Source organism: Ursus arctos, unplaced genomic scaffold (assembly GCF_023065955.2).
Source record: "Ursus arctos isolate Adak ecotype North America unplaced genomic scaffold, UrsArc2.0 scaffold_14, whole genome shotgun sequence".
Taxonomy (NCBI): domain Eukaryota; kingdom Metazoa; phylum Chordata; class Mammalia; order Carnivora; family Ursidae; genus Ursus; species Ursus arctos.
In genome coordinates, this window is record NW_026622808.1 from 34,571,031 (window position 1) to 34,597,926 (window position 26,896).

General features: G+C 48.8%; 2 protein-coding genes across 8 annotated transcripts in view; both read left to right on the forward strand.

Moving 5' to 3' along the window:
* RAD54L2 (RAD54 like 2) overlaps nt 1-20,725 on the forward strand; it is a 118,813-nt gene extending 98,088 nt beyond the window's left edge. For all 4 annotated transcript variants that reach the window (XM_026500940.4, XM_026500941.4, XM_044384883.3 and 1 more), the window contains 11 exons: nt 86-337; nt 559-677; nt 2,433-2,551; nt 4,330-4,429; nt 5,202-5,407; nt 6,049-6,221; nt 6,703-6,899; nt 9,509-9,708; nt 10,775-10,864; nt 13,475-13,567; nt 14,765-20,725. In XM_026500940.4, coding sequence (XP_026356725.2) covers nt 86-337; nt 559-677; nt 2,433-2,551; nt 4,330-4,429; nt 5,202-5,407; nt 6,049-6,221; nt 6,703-6,899; nt 9,509-9,708; nt 10,775-10,864; nt 13,475-13,567; nt 14,765-15,759 — 2,544 coding nt within the window. In that variant the 3' untranslated portion in view covers nt 15,760-20,725. The remainder of the gene's footprint in view (nt 1-85; nt 338-558; nt 678-2,432; nt 2,552-4,329; nt 4,430-5,201; nt 5,408-6,048; nt 6,222-6,702; nt 6,900-9,508; nt 9,709-10,774; nt 10,865-13,474; nt 13,568-14,764) is intronic.
* Nucleotides 20,726-23,131: 2,406 nt separating this feature from the next.
* Nucleotides 23,132-26,896, forward strand: part of TEX264 (testis expressed 264, ER-phagy receptor) — a 29,975-nt gene continuing 26,210 nt past the window's right edge. The window contains exons 1-3 of one of the 4 annotated variants that reach the window (XM_026500942.4): nt 23,132-23,238; nt 24,203-24,279; nt 26,543-26,834. In XM_026500942.4, coding sequence (XP_026356727.1) covers nt 26,577-26,834 — 258 coding nt within the window. In that variant the 5' untranslated portion in view covers nt 23,132-23,238; nt 24,203-24,279; nt 26,543-26,576. Of the gene's footprint in view, nt 23,239-23,452; nt 23,686-24,202; nt 24,280-26,542; nt 26,835-26,896 lie in introns of those variants that run through there. The other 3 variants (XM_044384884.3, XM_026500943.4, XM_057311744.1) reach the window with 3 other exon arrangements.

The window sequence follows — 26,896 nt, forward strand, 5'->3', positions numbered from 1 at the left end:
GAGCAAGTGCATGTTCCCAGACTCCCTGGGATACCCTTAGATTGTTCTCTGCCCTGTGCCACTTCTTCTTTAACTCAAACCTCAGATCTGGAATCACCCGGATGTGCTGTATGAAGCCCTTCAGAAGGAAAGTCTGGCCAATGAGCAGGACCTAGATGTGGAAGAGCTTGGCTCAGCGGGAACTAGTGCCCGCTGCCCGTCACAGGGAACAAAAGGCAAGGGGGAGGACAGCACCTTGGCCTCCTCAATGGGAGAGGCAACCAACAGCAAGTTCCTACAGGGGGTTGGCTTCAACCCTTTCCAGGAGCGAGGCAACAACATTGTCACGTATGAATGGGTGAGTCAAGCAGATTCTTCTGTGCCCATAAACCACTGCTGAGAAGGGATGGTACGAATCCTGTGTGGGGAGAGGGTAGGGGTTGCGTAATGTACTGTATTGCCAAGGTCTCTGCAGGGAACTATAAAGGTGTCCATGAGCTTCTGCTTTGGGAGGAGTGAATTTTATTTCTAGTGTTCTGGCATGCACCTGCTCTAAGCTGCCTCATTTCTCTCTTGCAGGCCAAGGACCTTTTGACTAATTACCAGACTGGGGTCTTAGAGAACTCTCCCAAGATGGTACTGCTTTTCCACCTGATTGAGGAAAGTGTCAAGCTTGGGGACAAGATTCTTGTGTTCAGGTAGGAAGGGAAATTTCCCTATGGCATTGTGTATCTGTAGTAGAGTGACACAGCCCCTACGGAGTGAGACCGTCTGGGGTTACCACAGCATCCCCCCTGCCTTTTTTCTTCATGCCTCTGCAGCCCAGCGGTTCTTGTGAGGACCTTCTTGCATTTCATCTCTTTCTTGGAGTTTCTTATTTTGCCCAATGTGATTTCTCTGCAGAGAACAATTTAAAACCGTAGGCCGACATCGGACGTCATAGCCTAATCCTTCAAATTATGGCCCAGGTCAGATCTGGCGTGTGGCCTGCCTGGGAGCTAGTTTTTACATTTTTTAAAAAAAAATTTATTTGTTTATTTATTTATTTAAATAAATAAATAAATAAATAAATAAATAAAGTGTGCCTGTAAGCAAGCTAGGTGGTGGGGGGGAAGACAGAGGGGGAGGGAGAGGGACAAACAGACTCCCTACTGAGCATGGAGCCCAAGTGGGGCTTGATCTCATGACCCTGAGATAATGACCTGAGCCAAAATCAAGAGTCGGACATTCAACCAACTGAGCTACCTAGGCACCCCTAGTTTTTACATTTTTAAAGGGTTTTTAAAAAGAGGGAGAAGAATATTTGACAGACTGTATGTGGTCTGCAAAGCCTAAAAATATTTACTGTGTGGCTCTTTATAGAAAACATTTGCTGACTTCTGCTCTAATCTGCTTCAGTCTTTCCCCAGCCTTTTTTTTTTTTTTTTTAAGGTTTTATTTATTTGGCAGAGAGACACACAGCAAGAGAGGGAACACAAGCAGGGGGAGTGGGAGAGAGAGAAGCAGGCTTCCCGCTGAGCAGGGAGCCCGATGTGGGGCTCGATCCCAGGATCCTGGGATCATGGCCTGAGCCGAAGGGAGACGCTTAACGACTGAGCCACCCAGGCGCCCCCCCCCGTTTTTTTTAATTAAAAATTTTTGTGGGGGCACTTGGCTGGTTCAGTCAGTAAAGCATGCAGTTCTTACTTTTAGGATTGTGAGTTCAAGCCCCACGTTGGGTGTGAAACGTACTTTAAGAAAAAAAAATTGGTTTTTTGTTGGTTTGTTTTTTTGCTTTGTGTATAAGGCCAAATAAGTAATATGATTTGTTCCAGAGTCACATTCTCAGTCTGGCCAGAACTTTGATGTCCATCAAGGCCTGAGTCCTCAGGGAAAAGACATAAGGCTGATTGTTTTTTGTTGTTGTTGTTCTGTCTAGATTATACTCCAGTGAGAGCTAAGTGGCAGGAGCCTGGCTTGGGAGCCTCTCAGAGTGAGGGTTTCCATGGGTGACACATTTTGAAAGGATAGCAGTGATTCTAACTGGAGGAGAGTCTAGTGTTCCACTGGCTTTAAGTTATCACTTTTGAGGAGACTGCCTCTCTGTATAACTTGAAAGCAGCCAAGTGATTCTGTCTCCTTAGTAAGACCCATAATACTGATTGTGGCCTATAATTCAATCTGATGTTTTTCATGCAGTGTTAGTTTTTAATGCTGTTGCTACATGTTACCATGCACTCAGCTAAACCCCAGAATTTTTCAATTGAGGAAGTAATAGGAGATTACTTAAATGACTCTGCTCCCATTGTGAGCTAGGGAGAATACCCTTGGTGGTTCTTTGTGGGGTTACCTCTCATGGGGTGCAGGTTCTGGGAGTTCCCACTGTCAGAAGGCTGCACATGGTTGTGAGCCCATTGGGGAACAAGATTCCCTTGGGTCTGGGAGCCTTCTGAACCAAATGTTGTCCCTTCCAGCCAGAGCCTTTCCACCTTGGCTCTCATCGAGGAGTTCCTAGGGAAACGAGAAGTGCCCTGTCTACCTGGTGCTGATGGGCAAGGAGTACAGAAGTGGGTTCGAAACGTCAGCTACTTCCGTGAGTTCATTGCTGCTTTGTTGCTGGAGTCTTGGCAGGGTCTGCTCAAGGGTTCTCTTTCCTTCTCTGCCTTTTTATCTTCTGCTCTGTTCTCCATCCAATGCGTAGGAGTATCTGGAGTAGCCAGGGAGCAGGGAGATATTCAGAGCAAGCTGCTGTGTGAGGCACTGTACTAGGGACTAGGGAGCTTGGGAAAGATAGGGGGAGAGCCAAGAAGTAGAAGGCAAGCCTTGTCTTCATCTGACAACTCCAGGACAAATACAAAGTAGCACTGGTTGAGTGCCCTAACAGGTTCTAAAGAGAACAGAGTCATCGCGGGGAGAATGGTTGGATAACGCTTCCTGGAGGAGGTGGAACTTGCAGTATATTTGCAAAGATGGGGAGAATTTGAATATATAGAGTTAGTGTGGCCCAGAGGTCACTCTAGGAAGGAGAAGCAGAGTGAATATAAATAAGCTCAGATCATGCATTCTCTAGAGTGGAGATAATGTCCTAAAGGGGTGAAAATTAGTTCTTGAGGGGACAAATTTTTTTTAACTTTTCAAAAGAATAGAGCACAAATAGGCATGCAGTAAATAAACATATACAGAATATCTGTGGTATTTAAAATTTCATGAGGGGCATGTTGATTGAGGGAAAATGTATAAAAAGGCTCCTTAAGGGGGCAGTAATGAAAAACAAGAGTTGAGAAATACTAACCTCAGGTACTTACTGTCCAGATATTGACATTTGGGCCAGATAATTCTTTTTGTAGGGGGCTGTCCTGTGCATTGTGGGATGTTTAGCCACGTCCCTGGTCTCTACTCATTAGATGGCGGTAGCATCCACCTAGTGATAACAACCAAAAATGTCTCCACACATTGCCAAATGTCCCTCTGTAGGGTGGGAGGGCAAGGAAATCACCCTTGTTGAGAAGCACTGGCCTAAAGGAAGTATTTAGAGAATGGAGGTACAGCGGGTGGTAGAGGAAGACCTCCAGCACAGGGTCTAGGCCACAGCCGGTGTTGACTGTAGGCTTGCCCAGTGAGTCAGTGCTGAGCTATGCTTGGAATCTGTGGGAAGTCAGGTTGGAAAGGTAGGTTGGGTGCCGATTGAGAGAGCTTCTAGTACCAGGCAATTAAACTAAGGCTTCCTGTAACAGTAGCAATCCAGGTTCCACGTGGTGTTTCATCTCCTTAGCTGTGCCCTTTTCTCTCTTTTCCCTGGGGTGACAAATTTAGCCCCCTCCTCTCTTAGTCATGCTTCTTCTAAACTGAAGGTTACTTTTTTTTTCTTCCTTTAAGCTTCCCTCTTTTCAACCATATGCCCCGTCCCACTGTTCCAGATCTGTTCCTTTTAATGTCTCCTTAGATCAAGTTCTTAATCACAGGAGCTTGTAACAATGCAAATTCCTGATGGAGGGACATCATCCATATCAAAACCGAACTCTTAGTCCTTCTTACACTCACCAGGCAGAGAGGTCACCCTGAGCCAGTGCTTACCAAGCTTCCCTATTTAGGGTGGATTCTTATGCACCCTGAAGTCTAGGAACCTTGGTCTTAGAATTGACCTAAAATACTAAAGAGAGAAACATAGTTTATAATCCTTGTTGCACATGGGGTATTTTTAGATTATAGGTGTCTGGGTCTCACTATAGACCCATGGAGTGTCCAAGGGAGTGGAATCTGAGTATTGTAAGTGTATTTTTCTTTTGTTTTTAAAACACATTTGCCCAGTGATTTTGCTGTGTATCCCCTGCCCTCATCTGTCCATTTCTTGTGGTTTTCCTTCTCTCCTAGGGCTAGATGGTAGCACCCCTGCCTTTGAGAGGGAGCGGCTCATTAATCAGTTCAATGATCCCAGCAACCTCACCACCTGGCTGTTCCTTCTGTCCACAAGGTGAGTGGATCCTGAGAGGGGAGGTCAGAGGGCTGTATTCAGGGCAGTTGGCCACATAGGCAGATACCCAAAGGCTCATCCAAGTTCTTTCAGAAGAGATCTACTCAGGTATGTGACTTGTTTTTGAGGTCAGAGAGGGAACCCCAGAAGAAAGTTGTGATAGGAGGGTAATCATGATAGTGTCATGGAGTGTTTTGAGACCTTCATCAACAACGGTCATAATTAGCTTTTCTCTCAGGAGCGTTCTGAGACTTAGATGATGTGATTAATGTGAAAGTGCTTTAAAAAGTGGAAAGTGTTAAAAAAAAAAAAAGTAGAAAGTGTAATGTAACTGTAAAAGACTGATAGCAATATTTTTCTCATGCCAAGCAGCTTGAAGCCTGTGCTGCATTCTGCCATCATAGTGCCCTTGATGGGTATAAACCAGTCATTTTCCAAGGCTGGTAGACTAAACACACGCAAAACATCTGCATGCAGATGTCTCCCTTCAAGTGACATTACTCTGGGGCCAGGATGCAGGGGCCTTACCAATTACAGAAGAGTGGAGAGTGGGTTTTCTTTCTGAGCTGGTAGACACTTCTGTGTTGGCTTTTCAGGACATATTTTTCAGTGCTTGATGAATGTACTGTTCATCAGCAGGACAGTAGAATCCTCCAGTATTTTGTGCTTAGGACAAAGGAGATAATGCTGGGGCAGGAGTCACAAAGTGAAACTAATTTGAAAACTGTCTTTAAAGCTAAAAGTTCTGTGGTTGTTGGCTTGTGTTTTAAAGGGCCGGGTGCTTGGGTGTGAATCTGATCGGTGCCAACCGAGTGGTGGTGTTTGATGCTTCCTGGAACCCTTGCCATGATGCCCAGGCAGTATGTCGGGTATACCGTTATGGCCAGAAAAAGCCCTGTCACATCTATCGCCTTGTAGCTGATTTCACCCTTGAAAAGAAGATCTATGACCGTCAGATTTCCAAGCAGGGCATGTCAGGTGGGGCATCTTTCAGGCTCAGTACTATCCTTATTGTATCTGTGGTGGGAAGAGAGGGGCAGGTTGTGGGAACACAGGCAGGCTTTGAATCACAGAAAGCCCCCCCCCCCCGTTCTTCCCATCTCGTTCCGATTCAAATAATTTCTCTCTCTTTTTTAAAGTTTTTTTTTTTTAAGATTTTATTTATTTATTTGACAGAGAGAGACAGCCAGTGAGAGAGGGAACACAAGCAGGGGGAGTGGGAGAGGAAGAAGCAGGCTCCCAGTGGAGGAGCCTGATGTGGGGCTCGATCCCAGAACACCGGGATCATGCCCTGAGCCAAAGGCAGACGCTTAACGACTGCGCCACCTAGGCGCCCCCGATTCAAATAATTTCTTTAAGAGGGGACTAACCTCAGCTTGTCAAGGGCAAGTGTAATGAAAAGAGCTGAGCTAGGTGTGCAGGTTTCTTTTTTGATATTTCCATTTCACCAGGGCTTCAGACCTGGTCTTTGACTTTCAAATATGGGATGGCCCGAGGTGGTTTAGATATTAATGACAATTATGCCAACCACAACCTCTCTTGTCTGCTAGTCTTTGTAGCTGTGCTTTTGTAGTCTTCTTGGCCATGTACTGACTCTCTCCATGTCTTCTTCCTTCTAGATCGAGTGGTAGATGATCTTAATCCAATGCTGAACTTTACCCGGAAGGAGGTGGAAAACCTACTGCACTTTGTTGAGAAGGAGCCAGCTCCCCAAGCATCCTTGAACATAAAGGGGATCAAGGAGCCAGTCCTGCAACTTGCCTGTCTGAAGTACCCTCACCTCATCACCAAGGTGAGAACCTGGAGGGAGGCTTATCTGGCAAATCTGTTTCCTTCATGTGAAGTTCTGCTTCATGCAGAGGACTTGAACTCAGCAGATTCTCCTCCTTGCCCCATGCAGTCCCCCAACCACCTATTCCCACCCCAGTCTTGTCCTAGGATAGCTCAGCTTACACATGTGGAATAATTTGGCCAGTGTGAGTTTTTCCTAGCAGAAAGAAGGGGAAAAATTCTAGAAATGTAGTCTGTTAATTCTCTGAACTCTCCCATCCTTTTGATATAGAAGGCAGACTTGGGTTTGTAAAGGTGTGGCTGGGTTAGAGTTGTGAATTATACTCTTGACAAAAGACAGTAAACCTGCCTGTGTGTCTGTGAGCAGACTCTTTGCAAGTGGTGGAGATAGCCCTTTTTTGTTTTCAGAGGAAGCCTCATTGTGTATCAGTCATGTTGGCACAAAGACTGGTAATTATATCAACACCCTCCTGTGTCCCCAGGAGCCTTTTGAGCACGAGTCATTGCTCCTTAACCGAAAGGATCACAAGCTGACCAAGGCTGAGAAAAAAGCAGCAAAGAAAAGCTATGAAGAAGACAAACGCACTTCCGTCCCCTACACCCGCCCATCATACGCACAGTATTACCCTGCCAGTGACCAGAGCCTGACCAGCATCCCTGCTTTCAGTCAGAGAAACTGGTGAGTCACTGAAAGGGGAGGAAGGTCTGCTGCTGGGCCAAGCCCAAACCTTTTGACTGGTTCTGTTTTTAAACAAAGGGAGAGCCTACAACTAGCTCGTTGGCTGTTGTGAACTGACAAGTTCTGCTCTTGGATGAGGTGCCGAAGCAGTTCAGCAGCCCTGGTGTTTTAAGTAGTGGTTCTGGCTGGAAGAGTGAGCCACTGGCCTTGTGACTCAGAAGAGTCTTTCTGGACTCCTGGAGAAGGTGCAGCTTCCTAAGACACAGAGGCCCAACCCTCCCACACAGCTGCCTTCATATCCATAGTGCCTTGGTCCTAGATCTTGCTTAAACAGTGAAGTTCAAGGGTGAAGGCCAGGTCTTTTGTGAGTCTTGGATTGCAGGTCAAGAAATTCTGCTCTTACTGGGATTTCATTCTGTGCTTGTGCCACAATCCTGAGAAAAAAATCTTTTTCTTGAGTACAGCTTCTAGAACTGTTCAAAGTATGAACACATTGGAAGCCAATTGCTGAGCAAAGGGAGAGGCTCTTTGTAAGAAATTACGAAACCATTATCTAGGTTTAATTTTTTTTTTTTTTTTTTTTTCATTTCAAGACAAAGTACCTCATAGGCCTTACGAGGTCAGCCACCTGATTGACTGGTTTGTTTAAAAATTTTATTATCTTGAATTAAAGATTATCATTTTATTTGGGGGGGATAGATTTAAAATTTTTTTCTTTTATTTAAAAAGATTATTTATTTATTTATTTGAGAGAGAGCAAGAGTAGAGGGTATAAGAACACGAGTTGGGGAGAGGGGCAGAGGGAGAAGAAGAAGCAGGCTCCTGGCTGAGCAGGGAGCCCGACTTGGGGCTCTATCCCAGGACCCCTGAGCCGACGCTCAACCAACTGAGCCACCCAGGTGCCCTAAAACTTTTTTCTTATGGAGATTCCATGTTAAAAAAAAAACTTGACAAATGAGATTCTAAAGGAACTGGAACCATGTAAATTTTATGGAAGACTCTAGTATTTGGTGAGTAAATTTGCTACTTTTTATGTACACAACGCTTTCAAGAAAAACATTATTCTCTTTCAAAGCCTTCAGACTTTATTTCTGTGTCATTTTCCAGGATACTGTTGCCTGGGAATGTTCTCCCTTCTTGTCCTCCACCCCTCTTGTTCTCTTTTCTGGGCTTTCCCATGTAACGACAGGAGCGGACGAAGCCTGAACCCAGTGGGAGAAAAGCTGTGTTGAGGGGAGATATGACAAATGGGCTGGGCTCTGAGGCGATGTCAGCTCCTTTTCTGGCCCAGCTCTGGCCTTGTGGGAGGCACCAGCCTCTCACAGCACTTGGTGAGCCATACTATGATCCTGCTGATTCCTCATCCTGTCTGGGTGTATGTGAGGAGGGTTTCCTGCCCAGTTTCCTCACTTCAGCTCTTCCAGAGTAGGGGGCTTGGGCTACATTCCTGTTACCCTGACTTTTACCCTGATTTGACTTTGGATCCTGGGAAGAGTCTCACTGACATTCGACCAAAGCCGTTAGCTCTCCTGCAAAGCTACCCTGGGCAGATGGAGGAAATGGGACCCAGACATGGTGAGCTTACTGTGCTGTGTAGCCTATCTGGGAATGTGGAAGTCCAGACAGGGCCCAGAGGACTGCCCAGAGGTGCCTGTAGCAACCTCAGAGCAATGTTCGTCAGTCAGGTAAGGAAGAATATACCAATCCAAGGAGGTTCTCCCCCAAAACTAAAGACCAAAGACACAAACTTCAGAAAGCTTATAGACAGGGTCTTAATTTTAAAAATCTTAAATCAGGAGTAGCTTTCTCAAGGTACCAACATCCAGTTGAAAAGAAGGTGGAGAACGAAGAGTATGTCACCGAACATGGGGGGGGCATTTTGGTATGCTGGCATAAGGCATGCACAGCCAGTGCCAGTGCTTAGGCTGGCCATGGCTGTGTGCCGGCCAGAAGCCTGGATTTTGTGAACAGCTTTTTGGCGGCCGCTGCTTTTGTGGTAGTCATGACTTAGGCACTTTGGACACTGGCCCTAGGAGGAGCCCAGTGAAAGGTAATGTGGAAGAGAGAGAGGTGTCTGCATTACTTATTGGAACTTGAGGTTCCAGAGAGTAAAGATGGTTGAAATTGGATAGATGTTCTCTCAAGATCACCTGAATGTGTGGCATCATGTGGCCCTTTTTCCTTGGGGGAATGGGAACATTCCACCCATATGTCTTCAACTTGACGTGCACTGTGTTCTGAAGAACTTTTCCTCCCTCGTTGCATCTTTACCTCTTCCTAACTTCCCTCCAAAGACTAATTCCTAATGTATGTAAACAGTCCAAATTGTAGAGGCGCAAATGGCACCTCACATCTCCAAAAAGGTATTATTTCACCAACATCTGATTCTTCTTAGACTCTGAGAGGCTTTATCCCTTGCTGCCATTCAGTCTTGGTCCTGCCTCTAGTCTCCTTTTCAGTTGGCCATACTCTGCAGGTTCTTTGCTCCATCTCAGCAGCAAGTGAGGCTGTAGAATGGGGGAACCTGGAGAAGCTCTGCAGCCTTTGCAGAAAGGTAAGTAAGGGCTGTTCTGCTGAACTCTCTTAGTGTGTTTGTCCCTCTCTCACAGGCAGCCAACACTGAAGAGTGATGAGAAGCCTGTGGCCAGTGTTCGTCCTGTGCAGTCCACCCCCATCCCCATGATGCCCCGGCATGTCCCACTGGGAGGCAGTGTAAGCTCTGCCTCCAGCACAAATCCAGCTATGAACTTCCCGATCAACTACCTGCAGCGTGCGGGGGTCCTTGTGCAGAAGGTGGTCACCACAACAGGTTGGGAACTCCTAGGTCCTCTTCCAGGGCTGCCTGTCCCTTTACGTTGTTCATTCAGGAAGTATTTATTAAACACCTTTTGTATTCTAGGCCTTACTACATTAGCACTGTGGGTAAAAATAGAGAAGATAGTCCCTGATCTTGAGGAATTTGCATTTTAATGGAATATCTTAAGAATTATAACACAGTATTGGGTTTTCTTAAATGTCATGCATGGGATAGACACAGTGAAAATGTCACTGGGACACAGAGTCGGTCTGAGAGAGGTGTGAATGTGTTGAGTCCTGCCTGACTGTAGGTTCAGCTGGGTATAAAGGACGACTGTCAACCTCCCTACTTAATTAGAAGACCTGAATGTCACTTGCTTCTTTCTTTGTGAGTTTGATATGGGTTGAGCTTGGTGGGCCTGTGGCAGGAGGCTGGCAGCCTGTCTGTCTCTGCGATTGGTTCTGTGATTCAGGGTAATTGGAAAGGAAAGCGTTTCGTAGAGCTGTGTTTCATCTTATTGTCTAGAAATATTCATGGTACATAAGTTTTAATAAAAATATCTTGGTTTTTTTGAGTATGAAAATAATACGTGTCCATTGTAAAATCATTGTGAAATGGTCAGAAGCAAAAAGAGAGCGCCTTGAGGCCCTGCTTCTCTGCTGATTCTTGAACATACTTTTTATTCTTTAGTTAGGTGTGGAGTAATGCCAGCAAGGAAGAGGATGAGGCCTCTTTTGGAGGCTAAAGTGATGTGGAGCAGATGGATGCAGATAGTTTAGGGAGGAGGAAAACAAACATACATAGAAATAACCATCTGAACTGGAACTTTCTCCAAACTAAAACTCTATGAGTTTTTAACTAAATCAAAGGAAATTGATCAGAAAGATGATTGGATTTCTAAAAAGTTTCTCGTTTTCCTAGTATTCTTTGCCCTGTTTGCCTCATCCTCCTTGGTTCAGACCTCCGCTCCACTGAGAGGCTTTAGGGAAGCCACTTAGGAACAGGGGTGGATGTGGACTTTGCATCTTCTTTCCCCCTCAGTCAGGTAATCTAAATCTGAGGTCTGTGTCTTCACTAGATATTGTTATTCCTGGACTCAACAGCTCCACAGATGTACAGGCAAGAATTAATGCTGGTGAGAGCATCCACATCATCCGTGGGACGAAAGGTGAGCGCCTGACCAAGATGCCCGTCCTCTACCTTTGGTTCAGAGTGTGGGGTTAGGAAGCAGAAGAAATATATACAGCTTGAGCTAGAGGAGGGATTGGAATTATCCTATAAGAGTGTCACATGTGGGAGAAGCATGAGAAAAAGACATTTCTAGGAGTTTAGCAGAGTTGGGGTGGGCCCAAAAGTGATTTGTCAGTGGCTTAAAAGAATAGAGTTAGGGTTCCTGCGTTCCCATATTTTGCCATTGTTTTTATGGAGAATCTTGAGGTGGGTTTGGATAGACACTGTGTTTTGTGTCAGTCTCAGCCTGTTGATAGTTTTGGTATCACCTAGAAGTCCCTCACCACTCACTAGTAATTGTGGCAAGCCCCCGCAGACATTTGCCAGAGCCAGTCTCATGGCTGGACTGGCACTTGTGGTTCTTACTATGATTGCAAGATGTTACCTCAGCAACAACCATCAGTGAACTTTGAAAAAACAAGGTCTATTACTTAGAGATTCTGGAGGGTACACAGCACCCCAGGGCCACACAGTGAGGTCATGGGTAAAGAGAGAGAGAGAGGGAGAGAAGACCTGGTCTCTCTTAGAGTCCAGGAGTTGGAGTGGTTGGAGTTCTATGGGTTTACTCTTTATTGGTGAATTTAAAACATAAGAGCAGGGGCACCTGGGTGGCTCAGTCGGTTAAGCGTCTGTCTTCAGCTCAGGACATGATCCCAGGGTCCTGGGATGGAGCCCTGCATCAGGCTCCTTGCTCAGCGGAGAGCCTGCTTCTCCCTCTCCCTCTGCTGCTCCCCTGCTTGTGCTCTCTCTCTCTCTCTCTCTCTCTCTGCGTCAAATAAATAAAATCTTAAAAAAAACAAACATAAGAGCAGGAATTAGGGTATGGGAAGGGAAAAGCAGGGTGACTCGAGGTTCAGTTTTCTGGGTTACTCTGGGATTTCTAAAAGGGGAACTTCATGGGTGGGGACAGCCTGGTTCCTCGTGTAGTTGTTTAGCTAGTAGCTGTGTCATACAGGTGCAATTTGTTTATTTCGAGATGGATGCCTTGACCATCAAAAGCTTAATGCCTGGCACTTAAACTACACACAGGGAGACCAAAAGTGGAGGAACGGAGCTGTGGAATGGATTATAAACTAACATGAATGTTACTCTGTTATCTTACCCACTTGCTCAGAGTAGGGTGGAGATCTCCAAGAGGAAGTGCATTGGGTGGATGAATTAGTATACATGGGCTGCATGACAGATACTTGAACGTGGTAATTTAAGATTTATTTATTTTTTTTAGAGAGGGGTGGAGGAGGAGCAGAGGGAGAGGGAGAGAGTCCTAAGCAGACTGCCTGCTGAGCATGGAGCCCAGTGCTGAGCTCGATCCCACGACCCTGAGATCATGACCTGAGCCAAAACCAAGAGTTGGTCGCTTAACCAGCTGTACCACCCAGGTGCCCCTTGAGTGTAGTAATTTAAAAAGTCTGCTGCCTCTGGCCTCCTTACAGAGGGAGATGAGATTGCTAGAATGAGAATTCTGGACCGGACATTGTCAGGATGTAATATGAGCCTATCGTTCATACCATCCTTTACTGTATGAGGCTCCCTGAGGTTCTTTGTTTAGCAAGGAGATCTTGCCCTAGCCACTGTTGGGTCAAAGTACCTTTAGGCTCAGGTAAAAGATGCCGTGAAGCACATGACACACAGAGAAGATTATACCCAGCCCCCTTACTAGACTGTTTGTAGTGTAGAGCATGGGTAAGCAAACTATGGCCCATGGGCCAAATCCTGCCTGCTTCCTGTTTCTGTACCTGTGAGCTAAGCATGGGTTATATATTTTCAGTTGGTTGGAAAAAAAAAAAAAGAATAGTATTTTGTGGAACCTGAAAATTATATGAAATTCACATTTCAGTCTCCTTAAGTAAAGATCTTTGGAGCACAGCCACCCCCAGCTGTTTTTATGCTATAGTTGCAGAGTTGAGTGCTTGCAACACTTTGGCCCACAAAGCAAAAATATTTACTAACTGGCCCTTTAAGAAAATGTTTGCTGACCTCTGACCTAGAGGCAGACCTGACCTTCCAGGAGATTGATCAAAAGACAGAGAAGGTAGGTTAGTGTTCCTGTGGGAATAGAATGCTGGTCTTGAATTATTCCTATCAAGGGAGAAGAGGGTGTTGAGGCAATGAGGCTCTTTCCTCCCAGATCAAGAGGAGGACCCTTGCCAGAGTACTTCACCCAGAACCAAGGCAGCCACCTTTCTCTCTCTCCCAGCACTCCATTTATTTCCTCCATTGCATTAACCTTTCCTGGTATTTTCTGACATCATTGTCTGTCTCCTCCTCTAGAGGGTGAGCCCCATGAGGCAGGGCCCTTTTCTGTCTTGTGTTCTTCAGTGTCTAGGACAATGCCTCGTACATGGTAGTCGTGCCATGTTTGTGGAATGAATGAATAATATTGGGTCCACAGCTCAGCCACTCCACTTGTCATTTCAGGGGTCTTGAGAGAGGGTGTGAGACCTAATTTTATAACTGTTTCCCAGCCCATGGTGCCTAGGCCTGGAGTTTCCCGGAGTTGGCTGATTGCATGTTGGCTCCTAGCAGTCTTCCTCCTGTTTCTTCTTAGGGACGTACATCCGCACCAGTGATGGGCGGATCTTTGCTGTCCGGGCAACTGGCAGACCGAAGGTCCCGGAAGATGGTCGGATGGCTGCCTCAGGTATAGTGGCTTCTACTTTCTGTTGACCTACGTGGCACTTTTTACTTTTGGTTTGGTTTGTAATTAATTTATTTTTTGAATAATGTGTACATGGTTCACAATTCAAAAAGTGTAAGAGGGGTAAAATGAAAAGTAAGTTCTTCTCCCCACCCCAAGCCCCCAGTCATCTACTGCAGCTTTTTGGCGGTGCTGCTCTCATTTACTTTTTTCAGAGATGCATTATACATATACACGAACGTGTGTGCGCACTAGTGTGTGTATGTGTGAGTCTCTGTGTTAAATATATATACATAAGTTTTCTCTGATCTTTGTTTTAAGATTTATTTACCTGAGAGAGAGAGGGAGAGCAGGTCAAAGAGTTTGGGGGGGCACATTAACAATGTTAGGAGGTCTGGCCAGCTTCCCCTCTACAGAAGTGGCTCTCTTCTATCCTTCTGTCATGGAGTATGGGCACTACACTGCTCTTGTTCCCAGCGTTTATTATGGAAATCTCCATGCCTACGACAAGTTGAAGGAACAACACCCATGTACCCTGCATCTAGATCCCATGACTGTTACTGTTCTCGTAAACTTTCTTCTGTCTCTCTCTCCCTTCCTCTTACTGGAACTGTTTGGAAGTTGAAGATGGCATGTCATTTTGCCTTTAAGTACTTCAGCACACATCTCCTAAGAATAAGGATATTCTCCTCCCAGCCACAACACCATTATCACACTAAAACAAAAGTTAACCCCGTAATATTACCTACTATCCGGGCTGTATCCCCACTTGTCCCGGTCGTCTTTCACAGCCATGAATTTGGCTTTGTTTTTAAACCAGGATGGACCACTTTTTAAACTTATTTTTCCTTTTCTCTCCCATCCTGGTCACTGGCTGTCTCTTGCCTTCTCAGAAAGAGTCCAGCTAATTTGAAGAATGATCTCTAGCATTTCATATTCATTATCTCCTAGGATTCACCTTAGTTGAGTTTCACAGATTGGGGAACTGGGGTGCAGAGAAGTTACATGTCCTGTTTCCTAGATCAAAGGATTTCTTTCTTTGTGACTGGGAAAAGTTGACTGGAGGATGTTGTTTGAACATCAGACTCTTTGAATTTGGGGGACCACAGGACAAGATTATTTTTTTAATGAAATTTTTCCTATACCCTCCTTCTCTCCCTGGCCATTCTGGTTCTCAGTTACTTACATTTTATTCCTCAGGTTCCCAGGGGCCTTCTCTTGAGTCCACAAGCAACGGCAGACACAGTGCCTCATCACCTAAAGCCCCCGACCCTGAGGGGCTGGCCAGGCCCGTCTCTCCAGACAGCCCGGAGATCATCAGTGAGCTCCAGCAGTATGCAGATGTGGCTGCCGCCAGGGAATCCCAGCAGAGCTCCCCAAGCTCCAGTGCCACCCTGCCTGGCCCCCCGGCCCAACTTGTGGACAGCAGTGCTATTCCTGGGACAGCTCTCGGGACTGAGCCTCGACATGGGGGTCATTGCCTCAATAGTTCCCTCTTGGTAACCGGCCAGCCCTGTGGTGACAGGAACCCAGTGTTGGACTTAAGGGGCCATAAGCGAAAGTTGGCCACACCACCTGCTGCCCAGGAGTCAGCCCGCCGGCGGTCCAGGAAGGGCCACCTGCCAGCCCCCGTGCAGCCGTATGAACACGGGTATCCAGTTTCTGGCGGGTTTGCAATGCCACCCGTCTCCTTAAATCATAACCTCACCGCTCCCTTCACCTCCCAGGCTGGGGAGAACTCCTTGTTTATGGGCAGTACCCCCTCCTACTACCAGCTATCCAATTTGCTGGCAGATGCCCGCCTGGTGTTTCCAGTGACTACTGACCCTCTGGTGCCAGCAGGCCCCGTCAGTTCCTCTTCCACGGCTACCTCAGTCACTGCCAGCAACCCCACCTTCATGCTCAACCCCTCTGTTCCAGGGATACTACCCAGCTACTCACTCCCATTCTCACAGCCACTCCTGTCCGAGCCGAGGATGTTCGCGCCTTTTCCTTCCCCTGTCTTACCCAGCAACCTTTCACGGGGCATGTCTGTCTACCCAGGCTACATGTCCCCACATGCAGGCTACCCAGCTGGCGGCCTCCTCCGGTCCCAGGTGCCTCCATTTGACTCTCATGAGGTTGCTGAGGTGGGGTTCAGCTCCAATGACGATGAGGATAAGGATGATGATGTGATAGAGGTCACTGGGAAATAGCTGGGGAGCCCCTCTCCACCTCACTTGGGGCCCCCGGCAGGTTGCCAGCCAAGCTGAAAGGCAGCAATCTGGGCTTTCTGAGAATAGGGCACTTGGCAGGAGGGAAAAGGAAGAGGACAAAGAAAGGTGGTTGACCATAATGGCAGAGCTCTGTTGCTGTTTAACAAAAGAGGCAAAAAAAAAAAAAAAAAACCAACAGAGCAGCAATAGCGGGAAATCAGGGACCCAAAACAGGAATGGAGAGGCAAGGCAGCCTGCCTCTCCTCCTGCCTGCCTTGCTTATGCTGTGTGCTTGCTTGCTTGCCATCTGAGTGTAGAAGCTCACATCCCATTTCTGTCTTTGGGAACATTCTCTCCCAAGAGAGCTGCCTTACTGGGTGACTTAGCTTGGCCTAGAGAGGGGAGGGGAGGGAAAAAGGGTAAGTGAAGGAGGGTGGGCAGGGAGAGCAGATTGAGATTTCATGTGACGTGGAGTCCTTTTAGGGGCAGGAGAGAAGCAGACCAGGTATGTATGTGTGTGTGCGTGTGTGCTTGTATGTGCGTGTGTGTTTATGTCTGTACGTGTATGTAACACAGCAGGGGTGGAGGTGGGAGGGGAGGGTGGGAGAGACGAAGTGGGAAACTAAAAAATGAATTTATCGTTTTTAAAATGGAAATCAGAGTGTGGTGGTTCATGGCAACTATTAGTATGAACATTGGGATGAGCCCAGGAGAAGAGCCATGGAACCTATAAGTTTCCTTCCAGTTGGGTGAAGAGAAGGCTCAGCTAACCCATATCCCTGGTCTTCATAGCCACATTTATTTTAGAATTCAGGGGAAATTATGAGAGAAAATGTGCATTACCAATCTCTGTGTCTTTCCCCAGTGGTTGTCTCAGAGCAGATCTCCCTTCCCAGGTTGTGAGATTGTCTGTGTGCAGAGGCTGGGACGGGGATACTGCAGTTGTGAGCAAGAGGTCATGGAGTTGTGGCAGAATAGACCTTCACAAGGATGGAACTGAGCCCCCACCTGCCTATCCTTGTGGCCTTTCCTTTCCTTTGCTTCCCTGCTAGAAAGCTCCATGTTAATTTATTTTTTTATGGGCAATTATTTATTATTTGGACTTTCCATGTGTCTTGTTTTGGGGGGGGTGGACTTGGGAAGGGTAGGAGATAGGAAGGGAAATGTTAAGCTCTCCCAGAGACCCCATAGGGGTAAATATATCCCAGGTAGATTGTGAATTGACCAAGGAAAGAGAGTTAGGCTCGACCAAAGTTTACACTAAACGACTATGTTTTCGGGAAATGGCCTCTCAGGAAGATCAGAGAATCTTGTGACTGGATAGTTAGTGGGGGTGAGACTCATTCCACAGAGATCGAAACTTGGGATCATGGAGTTTGCTTTTAGGAAGTCAGTGACCCCAGATTTGGAGCTGTGTCCTCCTGGGATGATCTTAGAGGCAGGCCCTCTGTGCTGAATAGTGAAGCTGTGCATAGGTGACTGCTGGGTTGAGAGAATAGACGATTGATTTCTATTGGGAAATGTTTTGGGCTCCCCAGCCTATCTGGTGATCATTATGGGCCTGGTGTCTATTATCTCTATATTCTTTGAAGGAACACAGAGCAGCCCTTCTTCTGTAAGAGCCTTAAGTCTGGCTTTTGTCTGAAAAAAATACATCAGTCATTCTGGGTCTCCTCTTTCTTGTTGCCAGTGGCAGGGAAGGGGGCATCTAGTCTTTAAGCATAAACACTGGCTGTCTTCCTATTGGCTCTTTTTCCCCCTGCCACCAAGACTTTGCTAGGCAGTTCTTTATGATGAACAAACCTGTCTGGCTTTAGAGTTTTGCCACCTATTCGTAGGTCCCTCCTCACTGAGCAGCTGCTGCACCTGCCTCTTACCAGCCTTGGAGGCAGCTTAGCCAGGTCACCCCCCGTAGTAGCTGCTTCTGCAACCCTCTGACCAGCCTGTTTCCGTTGTTGGAGGGGTTTAGCACATTCTGGGGTATTGTGCTCAGAGAAGAGACAAGGAGATGGCTGATAGGGCTGCGTGTGTGTGTGTGTGTGTGTGTGTGTGTGTGTGTGTGTGCGCGCGCGCACGCGCGTGCACAAGCGTGCATTTGTGTGCTGTCCGATTGCACCAAAAGTGGAACTTAAGGAGCTTTCATTCTCTGTTTTCATAGGTACCCTGTCAGACACTTAACTCTCCTACTCATAGAAGCCTTAGATCTACAATTTAGCTATGCAAATTATTTTAATAATTTTAAAATAGCAGTTCTAACCAGTGCTTTCTCTTCCAGATGCATCCCAAGAATGGATGCTGAAGGGACTCAGTTGGAGTGGGCTCTCAGGTTTGAGACTGGTGCAGTAGGAGTGAGCTAGCTTGGATCTCTGATTTGCAGAGCACACTCACAACCTGGGCTACAACTGATAGCCTCTAAGGCCCCGGAATACTGGGATCCCAGAGACGTGTGTGTGTGTGTGTGTGTGTGTGTGTGTGGTGGTGGTGGTGGTGGTGGTGGTGGTGGTGGTAGGGAAAGATTATGTCTGTGTTCACCTCTAAGAAGTCATAGCAGCAGGCTCTGAGAATCTGGAAACTATCAGCAAGGAATAGAAACCAGTCACTAGAAGGATGGGCCTTTGAAGGTACCAGGAAGTGAATGGCTATTCTGAGAGGCAGCACATACCTGTTCTCTTCCCACTGATTCCAGGAGCTGGGTCTTGCTTCAAGTCAGAAGAGGCAATAGTTTTGGGAGGCTGACCTGGCTAGAGAAGGCTTTCTTTGATATGTGCAGCTTATGTTGTATAGGGGGTATGGGGTGGGATCATGGGAAATTGGAATGCTACCAGTTTCATGCTTTGGGTTTTTGTTTTTGTTTTTTAATCTGAAAAACACTTTTCTGACTTTTCTGCTCTTTATATATGCTGGTATGCAAGTGTGCATGCACACCAAACATGAGCATGTATGTGAGGGAAGCAGGAAATGTCTCAGAGCCTAAGAACCATGTTCTACAGCCTCTTTGATCAGAAACACTTGGTGGTGGCTTCCACCCACCATCCAGGCCTGAGTAAGGGAAGGGTGGTGATATTGGGGGTGGGGGAGCTGAAGGAGAGGGGTGGGCAGTAGATCAGGCCCCTCAGCATTTTGCCTCACCATTGTCTTCCACAGGATGTTTTCAAGGGCCTCTCAAGCCCCCCATCCATCTGGTTTAGCCTAAATCCTCAGGCTAGGGAATATAGTAGTACATAATGATTCAGGATTACCATTTGTAATGATACTCAATTTCCTTTTCTTAATATTGTTGTGGATAACAACTGAACCAGAGACAAAGTAGCCATTTCATTAAGAAAGTAAGTGAACCATGTTGGATCAGATCATCGGATACCTGCCAAGTCCTCACCCCCTTCAAGTTGTGCTGCTTGAGCATCTCTTTCTGGTCCTTGGAATTCTCTTCCCTAGGAATTAGTGTGTGGTATCTCTCTGTATACTTGTGATTCACAACTAAATATGAAATTCCCCTCTCCGGGGCATGAAACAAATAGCTGGGGTAAAGTTTTGCTGATAGGTTGAAACATTCTACCAAACTTTAGCAGTCTGGGTGAGTGAGACTGTCACTCCTAAAGCTGTCAGCAGAGCAAGGCCCTCTGTCTCAGTCCGCTCAAGCCTGGCATTGCTCTGGAACTGAGTCCTCATCCCATGGGGAATGTCGGGGTTGGGGGGAGGTTTACATTCCTTATTCCTAGTGTCCTGGCCATGACCGCCTTCCTCTCACTTCCCAGTTTCCTGTGATTGCTCAGAAAACCAGTCTCCCTTCTGAGCCATGGCCTCCTGTGCACCCAGCTAAGTCATTCTTTCCCCAATAAACCTCCTCTAAGAAAAGAGCTCTTTCCCTCAACGGACCCCCAGGAGACTTTCTGGCCCTCCTCTGACTTGTTCCCAGGAAATCTGCACCTCAAGGCCTGAGAATGCTGCGCTATCCGTCAGTCACCTTTAGACTCTGTCCCCTTCTATTGACTTTTCTGCCCTATGTGTTCTGATGTGACCCCTTCATGTCTCTTCTGTGCCACTAGCTTGGCCCAAGGCCTTTTATGAATACCCAAGTCTTAACGATGAACTTCCCAAGCAGGCAGTGTCCAACTTCTTCACTCTTCAGGGACCTGAGTCTGCCCCTTTCCTCTTACAGGTTGGTTGGATATAGTAACTCAGTGCATTGGGAAGAGGGAGCCAGGTAGGCTGCAGAGTCTAGTGCAGAGGGCTGGAGGAGATTTGGGTGCTCTGTTACCACTACTGGGATGATACTCAGAAGAGGGGACCTCATACTGTGACCTGACCCAGGACCCTCCTCTGGAGAAGAGCTCAGCCCAGGTGTGTGTGTGCACGTGTGTGTGTGTGTGTGTATGTGTGTGTGTGTGTGCGTGCGCATGTGCACGTGCGAGATAGAGTGTGCACTCATGCACACGGGTGTAAACTGTTATCTGGTTGTGTTACTCAGGGTGGGCTGGGGACTCAATGGGAAAAATCCCCCTCAGCCTGCCCAAGACTGGTTTTTTTCCTGTACCCTCCCCAGAAGGGTCAGGGGAAGGGGGTCCGGGTGGGTTGAGGGGGTCGCAATGGATAACCACTAAGGCCACACTGCTGCCGGGAGGAGTGGGGGGATATGAAATGGCCCCAGGGACCTGGCACCTGGCTTTGGTTTTCCGTCTTCTTTCCTCAGGACGCCCCCTGAGGCCTGGGACCTGCTGCGCCTGGCTTTGAGGAGCATCTGTGGCTGGGTGCTCCAGTTGCTGGTGTGATCATGGGCTTCCCTCCTCTCTCAGCAGGGCAGGTGCTCCTGCCCCAGAGACTGGGCAACTGGCTGTTTCTATGACGTATTTATTTTTACTTGTGTTTCATGTCACTTTTTTAAAAAAGCAAACAATTGTAAGTCAGTATAACTGCCTATCAGTTTTCTTTATTTCTCTTTTTGTAAAATAAAATTTAAACTCAAGAAGGCAGTGGTGTTTGGTCAAGGAATTGTCTGAACAGCTGTTTGGCTGGGTGGTGGTGAAACGGATATAACTTAGAGTATAGTGGGCACTGGGATGCCACGTGGGGCGGGGGCAGGAGGTAGGAATAGAGGGCAGACTGCTGGCAGGCTTTGTTGCAGTGGGGTTCACCAGGCTTTTTCTGCCTTAGCTCACCTGAAGAAGACCACATTTCCAGGCTCTAGAGGAAACAGTGAAACTGACTCAGAGTGGCCTAAGGCTAGATGGTCCTCAATCATGGCAAGTCCTGCTGGGGCAGCCCTAATCAGACTGGGTGGCTGGGGATTGGGTGTAGCATCAGTGCCTTTAGTGGGTGGCAGATGGCTGGTGGCAGGATCTGCAGACCATTTTACACTGCATATGTCTTCTCCATCTGTCACGTGAGTTAGTGGGTCTAACCACTGCCTCACAGAAGAACTAACCAGGCTTTGGAATATGAGGAGGTAAGGGAACGTGGGGGTAGTCTACCCTTTGTCCCTCCGAGTTTGGTCCCTGTAAGGGGAGGAGCCCTAGGGAAACAGTCTCTGGAAGTTTACTGAGGGAGAATTAAAGAGGCTCTGTGGGGATTTCTTGGACGGAGAAAGGCAGGAGGAGACAAAGGCCAAGTCTGGGCTCATGAGAGAATAGATGCTATTGGGAGAGAGGACTGGGAATGCAGTGTGTGTAGAGCCGATGGCTGGGTGAACAGGTACGCCTACACTTACTTCAGGAGGGAACAGGAACGCTGCCCTTGGAGGCTTGTCTTGGCTGCTGCCCCCTGGTGGCTAGCCGAGGTCTTGCAGAGATCCCTGCCAAGGGGTGGGCTTGCTCTGATGGGAGCCAACTGAGATGAAGGGGAGGAGGGGGGTTTATGGCCAGTAGCCTCAGTCACAGGCCGACTCTTCATTCACAACAGAGGTGGTGAAGCTCCTAAGGCACATCCTGAATTCTGACGTGGGCCCCTGGAATTCCCCAACCAGCCCAAAGGAAGTGAGCAGAGAGGACAAGATGAGGAAAGGGCAGCTCCATGCAATGGTTTCCTGGGAGAAACTCCTCAGATTCTGAGAAACAGGAAAAATGCCAGGCAAACACTGGGGGCAGAAGCTGTCTTGTCTTTGAACCATGAACTAGCCCTTATTTCATTGGAAATGCTTCCAAGTGTATAGCCCACTTGCCTGGAGCACCTAAAGGGTTTGATCATGTATTTGATGTTCATAAGCAAAACAGAACTGCCACGATCCTGCCAACCCAGCCCTGAGTGCCAGTGAGGGACCAGCTGCTCTTTCTGCCAGTGTTTGCCCAGAGAGGTGAGGATAGGCTTGGCCCTTTGGATGAGGGTCATCCTTTCCTGTCTGTGGAAGGGAACTGTGAACTAGTGGGAAAGGAAGCCAGTGCCTCTATGCGCTCAGTCTGCCCTTTGCTAGTGCAGTAGTGGAAACCACACTAAGATGATTCCTCTTCCGAATATTAGTCCTCCGTGTCAGGAGCACCAACGTAGTTCCTGGCGGAGCCTGTCTTGCATCCAAGCTTAGGAGCATAGTTTCCCCCTCCCCCAACTCCCTCCACTACAAGACTGGGCCTTTCAGGAGGGCAAAGTTTGATCTTTGGGGCTCTAGAAGAGTACTTTGTAGGTCCTCAGAAAAATGAGCTGAAGATTCAACCTATGTTCAAGGAGCTTACACTTGATCTGGGAGTTACCTAGAATACCTTAGGCTAGAAGGGCAGACCAGCCTCACCCAAGCACATCCTGGGCTCTCAGAGAGTAGCCTGGAGGGGGGCGGTTCCTGGTTAGCGGCAAGGAGGCGGAGCCTGAGTTTTGCTCACTCAGTATCCCCAGCCCCTAGAACTCCTGGCAGGTAGTGTATTCAGTAAGTGTTGGGTGGATGAATGACCACTCCTGGGCTCTGGTTGGGGGTGGGGCGGGGTGCTGGAGACAGGACTGACATTTGCGCTGTTCCAGAGGTTGGATCCATTCGCTTCTTCTTTGAGTCCAAGTTGGGAGTCGGTTTCCTCAGTTGTAAAAGGGGGGCAAGTGGCTCTGCCTTGCTGGGTTCCCAGGTCTGTTGGGACGCTTCAGTGAGAGAAAGTGGCAGGACGAAGGGTGGTACAAATAAATGCCAGAGGTTGCTACTGCTTTGCTGAACTTCCCAAGCCTCTTCAAACGCCCCACTCTGGTGAGGGCTTCTTTGGACCCCAGCCTGGCTCTACTGTGGGGCACCAGGCTGACTTCCCTCCGCCTCCCACGACTGAGGCCAGGTAAGTTTGTGCGAGGCAGGAAGGTGCTCAGTGAGCTCCGCCCCTGACGGCTGCGGAGTGTGTGTGCGGGGGGTGGAAATGGGCGCCTCCGCCCTCCAGGTCCCGCGCGCACGCGCCCACGGCCACGGCCACGTCCCGCCGCGAGAGGGGGCGGAGCGAACGTGCGCGGCGGGCGCGCGCAGGCTCCGCGACCTAGCCTGGAGCCGCCTGCGCGGATCGGCGTCCGCGGCGGGCGGCCGGTGAGGTGCGGGCCGGGCTGGAGGAGAGGGGCGGCCCCATGCGCTCTGAGGGCCTGGAACCTCTGTCCGCCTGGACGCGACCTCAGGGGCCCCCGCGTCCCCTCCGTAACCCCCCCCCCCTCGGCGCAGGCCGCTCTTTGCATCTTGTCTCGCTCGCAGCTGGCCCTGACCCGGTCCAAGGGCCGGAACGCGACCTTGGATCAGTTTGCCACCCCGGGTCGCCCCTGCTTCGGCCTCCGGTGCAGGGCACGCCCCGAGGCAGTGAAGCCCAAGAGGGGGTTGGGGGTGGGGAACTGAGGCAAGAACCGCACTTTAACTCCGCCCCTGCCTCTGGAGGCCGCGCCTCGCAGCGGCGGCTACAAACTTTAGCGTCTCTTAAGTTACGGAGGTGTGTTAGGCCCGGTGAGGTTGTGGCTGAAAAGAAAGCGGCTGGGTAAATAAGCGAGGTGCGGGTAAGCAGGGCTGGAAGCCCAGAGTGGGAGGCGGCGCACCTCCTTCCCGCGCAGGCTCCTCGGAACCCCGGTCTTTCCGCTCCCGCTGGCACCGAAGTTTAAGGGCCTGGCCCGCTGCCGCGGCGCAAGTGAGCAGCTCCAGGAAGCTAGCGCCGGACAGACCGCCCAGACCCTCCGGCACCGGGCCAGAGGCCTCGGTTTCTCCTCGCATGACCCGAGGAGAAACCGAGGGCAGAGGGGGACAGCCCGCCCGATGTCAGCGGCAGGGACTGTTTCAGAGCTGGGAGCGGTGGCTGGAACCCTCCAGGAAGAGGGCTCTCCAAGAACAGGGGCATGAGCCTGGCCCCAGTAAGAGTTGACATTATGAGGCCGAGTTTGGCTTCTGATTTCCGTAAGGGGTATGAGGACGAGGTAGAGGTGCAACCATGTGAAGAGAGAGTTATTGTAGAGGCCCTCGTGGGCTTTCCCTGAAAAGGCAAGGTGCCCAGCTCAGTGGTGATTTTCTCTCTGCCCCCAGCACTGGAGCACTTGGAGCGCTTGGTCCCTGCGGCGCTGGATGCCATGAGTTGCTAAAAGTGAGCCTGTCTTTTTCAGGTGAGCTTCCCCAGCCTTTCTCCTGCCCTTTCTCTTGAGTATGGGGAAATTCACTTTGCCCCGCCTCCCTCCGGTGCAGACCTAAGCTCTGGGGTGCATTTCCCCTCTCTTCTGGGTCGTTTGGGAGGTGAGAGAAAGAGGGAGGTGGGGACTAAGTTGCTTTGAGGAGGATGGGGCGTGTGCAGCTGAGAGGGTAGGTCAAAATGAAGGAGGCAACTGGGAGACCTAGCTGTGAATGAGAGCTTCCAGTTGAGAGCCTTGGGTTCAGAGATGTCCCAGCATGGATTAGATGCTTGAACTTCTCTGGAAACCCGGTTACCAAGAAGGAGAACATGGAAATGGGGCCTGGAGTCAGATGGCGTGGGTTCCCATTGCCTGCATTTTGGTCTAGGGCTCTATTTAGTACCTTTGTGACCTTGAGCAAGTCTCTTAATCTCCCAATTCATACCTTGTCTTGAGGATTAATAAAGTAGCTGTGTTTCAACATTTAGATAGTGCCTGGCATATAGTAAGTACTCGATGAAAGATTTATCATCATCATTATCATCATCATTATCACCAAAGAACACAGGAATGAAACTAACTGGAGGCAAGATGAGTAGGACAGCGAATGCATCCAAAAAAAAGCACAACTGTGGGACAGGAACACGTATGGGTAAGACCAGTGTGGTGTACCTCAATTTTGTTATCTCAAAAATGTAGGAGTTTAGTTTGCCTCTTTATGAGGCAAAGACTATGTGTACATTGACTCCAAAGACAATTTTTCAGGAAAAAATTTTGACACCCAGAACCCACAGGGAACAAATTATTCCACAGAGGTAAGTTTTCCATAGGGCTGAAGTGTTGACTTTCAACTCCCAAATCTTTTAAATTTTAAATATTAATTCTAAATACTTGGTGGGGAGAATGTTCCTCCAGTGGGTCACGTGTTTCCCTTCCTGTTTAAACAGTCTTTTCAGTGCTGTGACCACCCCCCCGCCCCAAGGCAACTCAGATCAAGCCCTCTGTATAAGAGGGTTAGGCTTCTGGCCCCATGCTTCATAGAAGGCTGAACGGTCTGCCTTGAGTGGCTCACACACCAGCCTCTGTTGTGTTCCTGGGCCCGCTCTTGAATAGCTTCTCTGCCTTTTTTTTTTTTTCTTACTTGAAATGAATGTCTTTATTGCTTGTACCATACAGAAAAGAGGAATGAGGAAAAGCCAGTGGGGAGGAGGGACAATTGTCAGATAAACGACATAAACACAGAAAGGAAAAAAAAGACCCTCACCCCACCAGGATGCCTTTCTGTGAACTACCTAGTGGAGGAGGTGGGGTAGCAGGATCAAAACCACAAAAAATAATTCTGAACACCTGGAGATGCTGGGGGGGGGGGAAGAATAGGGCAGCAAGTGGACCCAGCTGTGACTCCTCCAGGCCAGCACCCCTTCCCCATGGGATGAACTGCTTAGGCCAGGGAGTAATTGTTCTCCCTGGTGTGTTTCCATTTCTACCAAACTTTTCTTCCTCCTCCTAGTTTCTAACCTATGGGCTGGAAAAGTAGGATGAAGCTTGTTAGCACCAGTGGCTCAAGTCTGGGAAGCACAGTGCTGGACTTTGTTCTGGCTGCTCAGGCTGATTTGATCTGATCTTTCCTTGGTTCTGGATGGGTGAGCTTGCTGGATAGCAAGATTCCAAGGGCCAGATGTGCTTAGCAAAGGAGAGTTTCCTATGAGAGTCTCTTCCTATGGCACATTTTCCCCCTGGGGTTTTTTTCCTTATGGATTCCCTATTTGTTAATAAGTGATTGGACCCTGGCGCTTGCCCATCCTCCCCCTGGCAGTGGTCCATGAGGCTTGGGGAAGCCAAGGAGGCAGTGTGGCAGTGTGTGGGAAGGAAGAGGTAATGTAGGGAAAAGGAAGGCTGGCTGAGATCTTGCCCATCTTAGGGGAGGTTGGTCAGGGCTGGAAGTATGTCCCTGGCTGACTCACTCCTGTGCTCCTCTATGACTCAGTTTCCCCAGGTGTGACCAAGGCTGCCAGCTGACAGGCAGAGCTGTTCTGAGAGCCTCAACAGTTGTGATTAAGAAATAAAGAGGCTTGTGGCTTCAGTCATCCTTTGTAGCTCTCTTCTAGGTCACTCTGTGTGTAAACACCCTGGCCCCTCCCCCTCCTGGGTCAGAGCACCCAAGGCAGGGCTGAGATTGGGCCAGAAGTGGCTGGCGGGCAGGTGGGCATATTGGTCAGAGCAGGCTACCAGCCTTCTCTCCCTCCTGTCTCTTTTGCAGCTGTCTTGGGGCAGAGTGTCGGGGGCACAGAGCCATGTCTGACCTGCTGCTCCTAGGCCTGATTGGGGGCCTGACTCTGCTGCTGCTGCTGACACTGCTGGCCTTTGCTGGGTACTCAGGGCTGCTGGCTGGGGTGGCGGTGAGTGCTGGCTCACCCCCCATCCGCAATGTCACTGTGGCCTACAAGTTCCACATGGGGCCCTACAGCGAGATTGGGCGGCTTTTCACCGAGAGCTGCAGTGTCTCCCCCAAGCTCCGCTCCATCGCCATCTACTACGACAACCCCCACATGGTAAGGAGCCTTCTATGCCCTGGCTGGGGTTCCGCCTCATGGATGGACACAGGGCAGGGGTG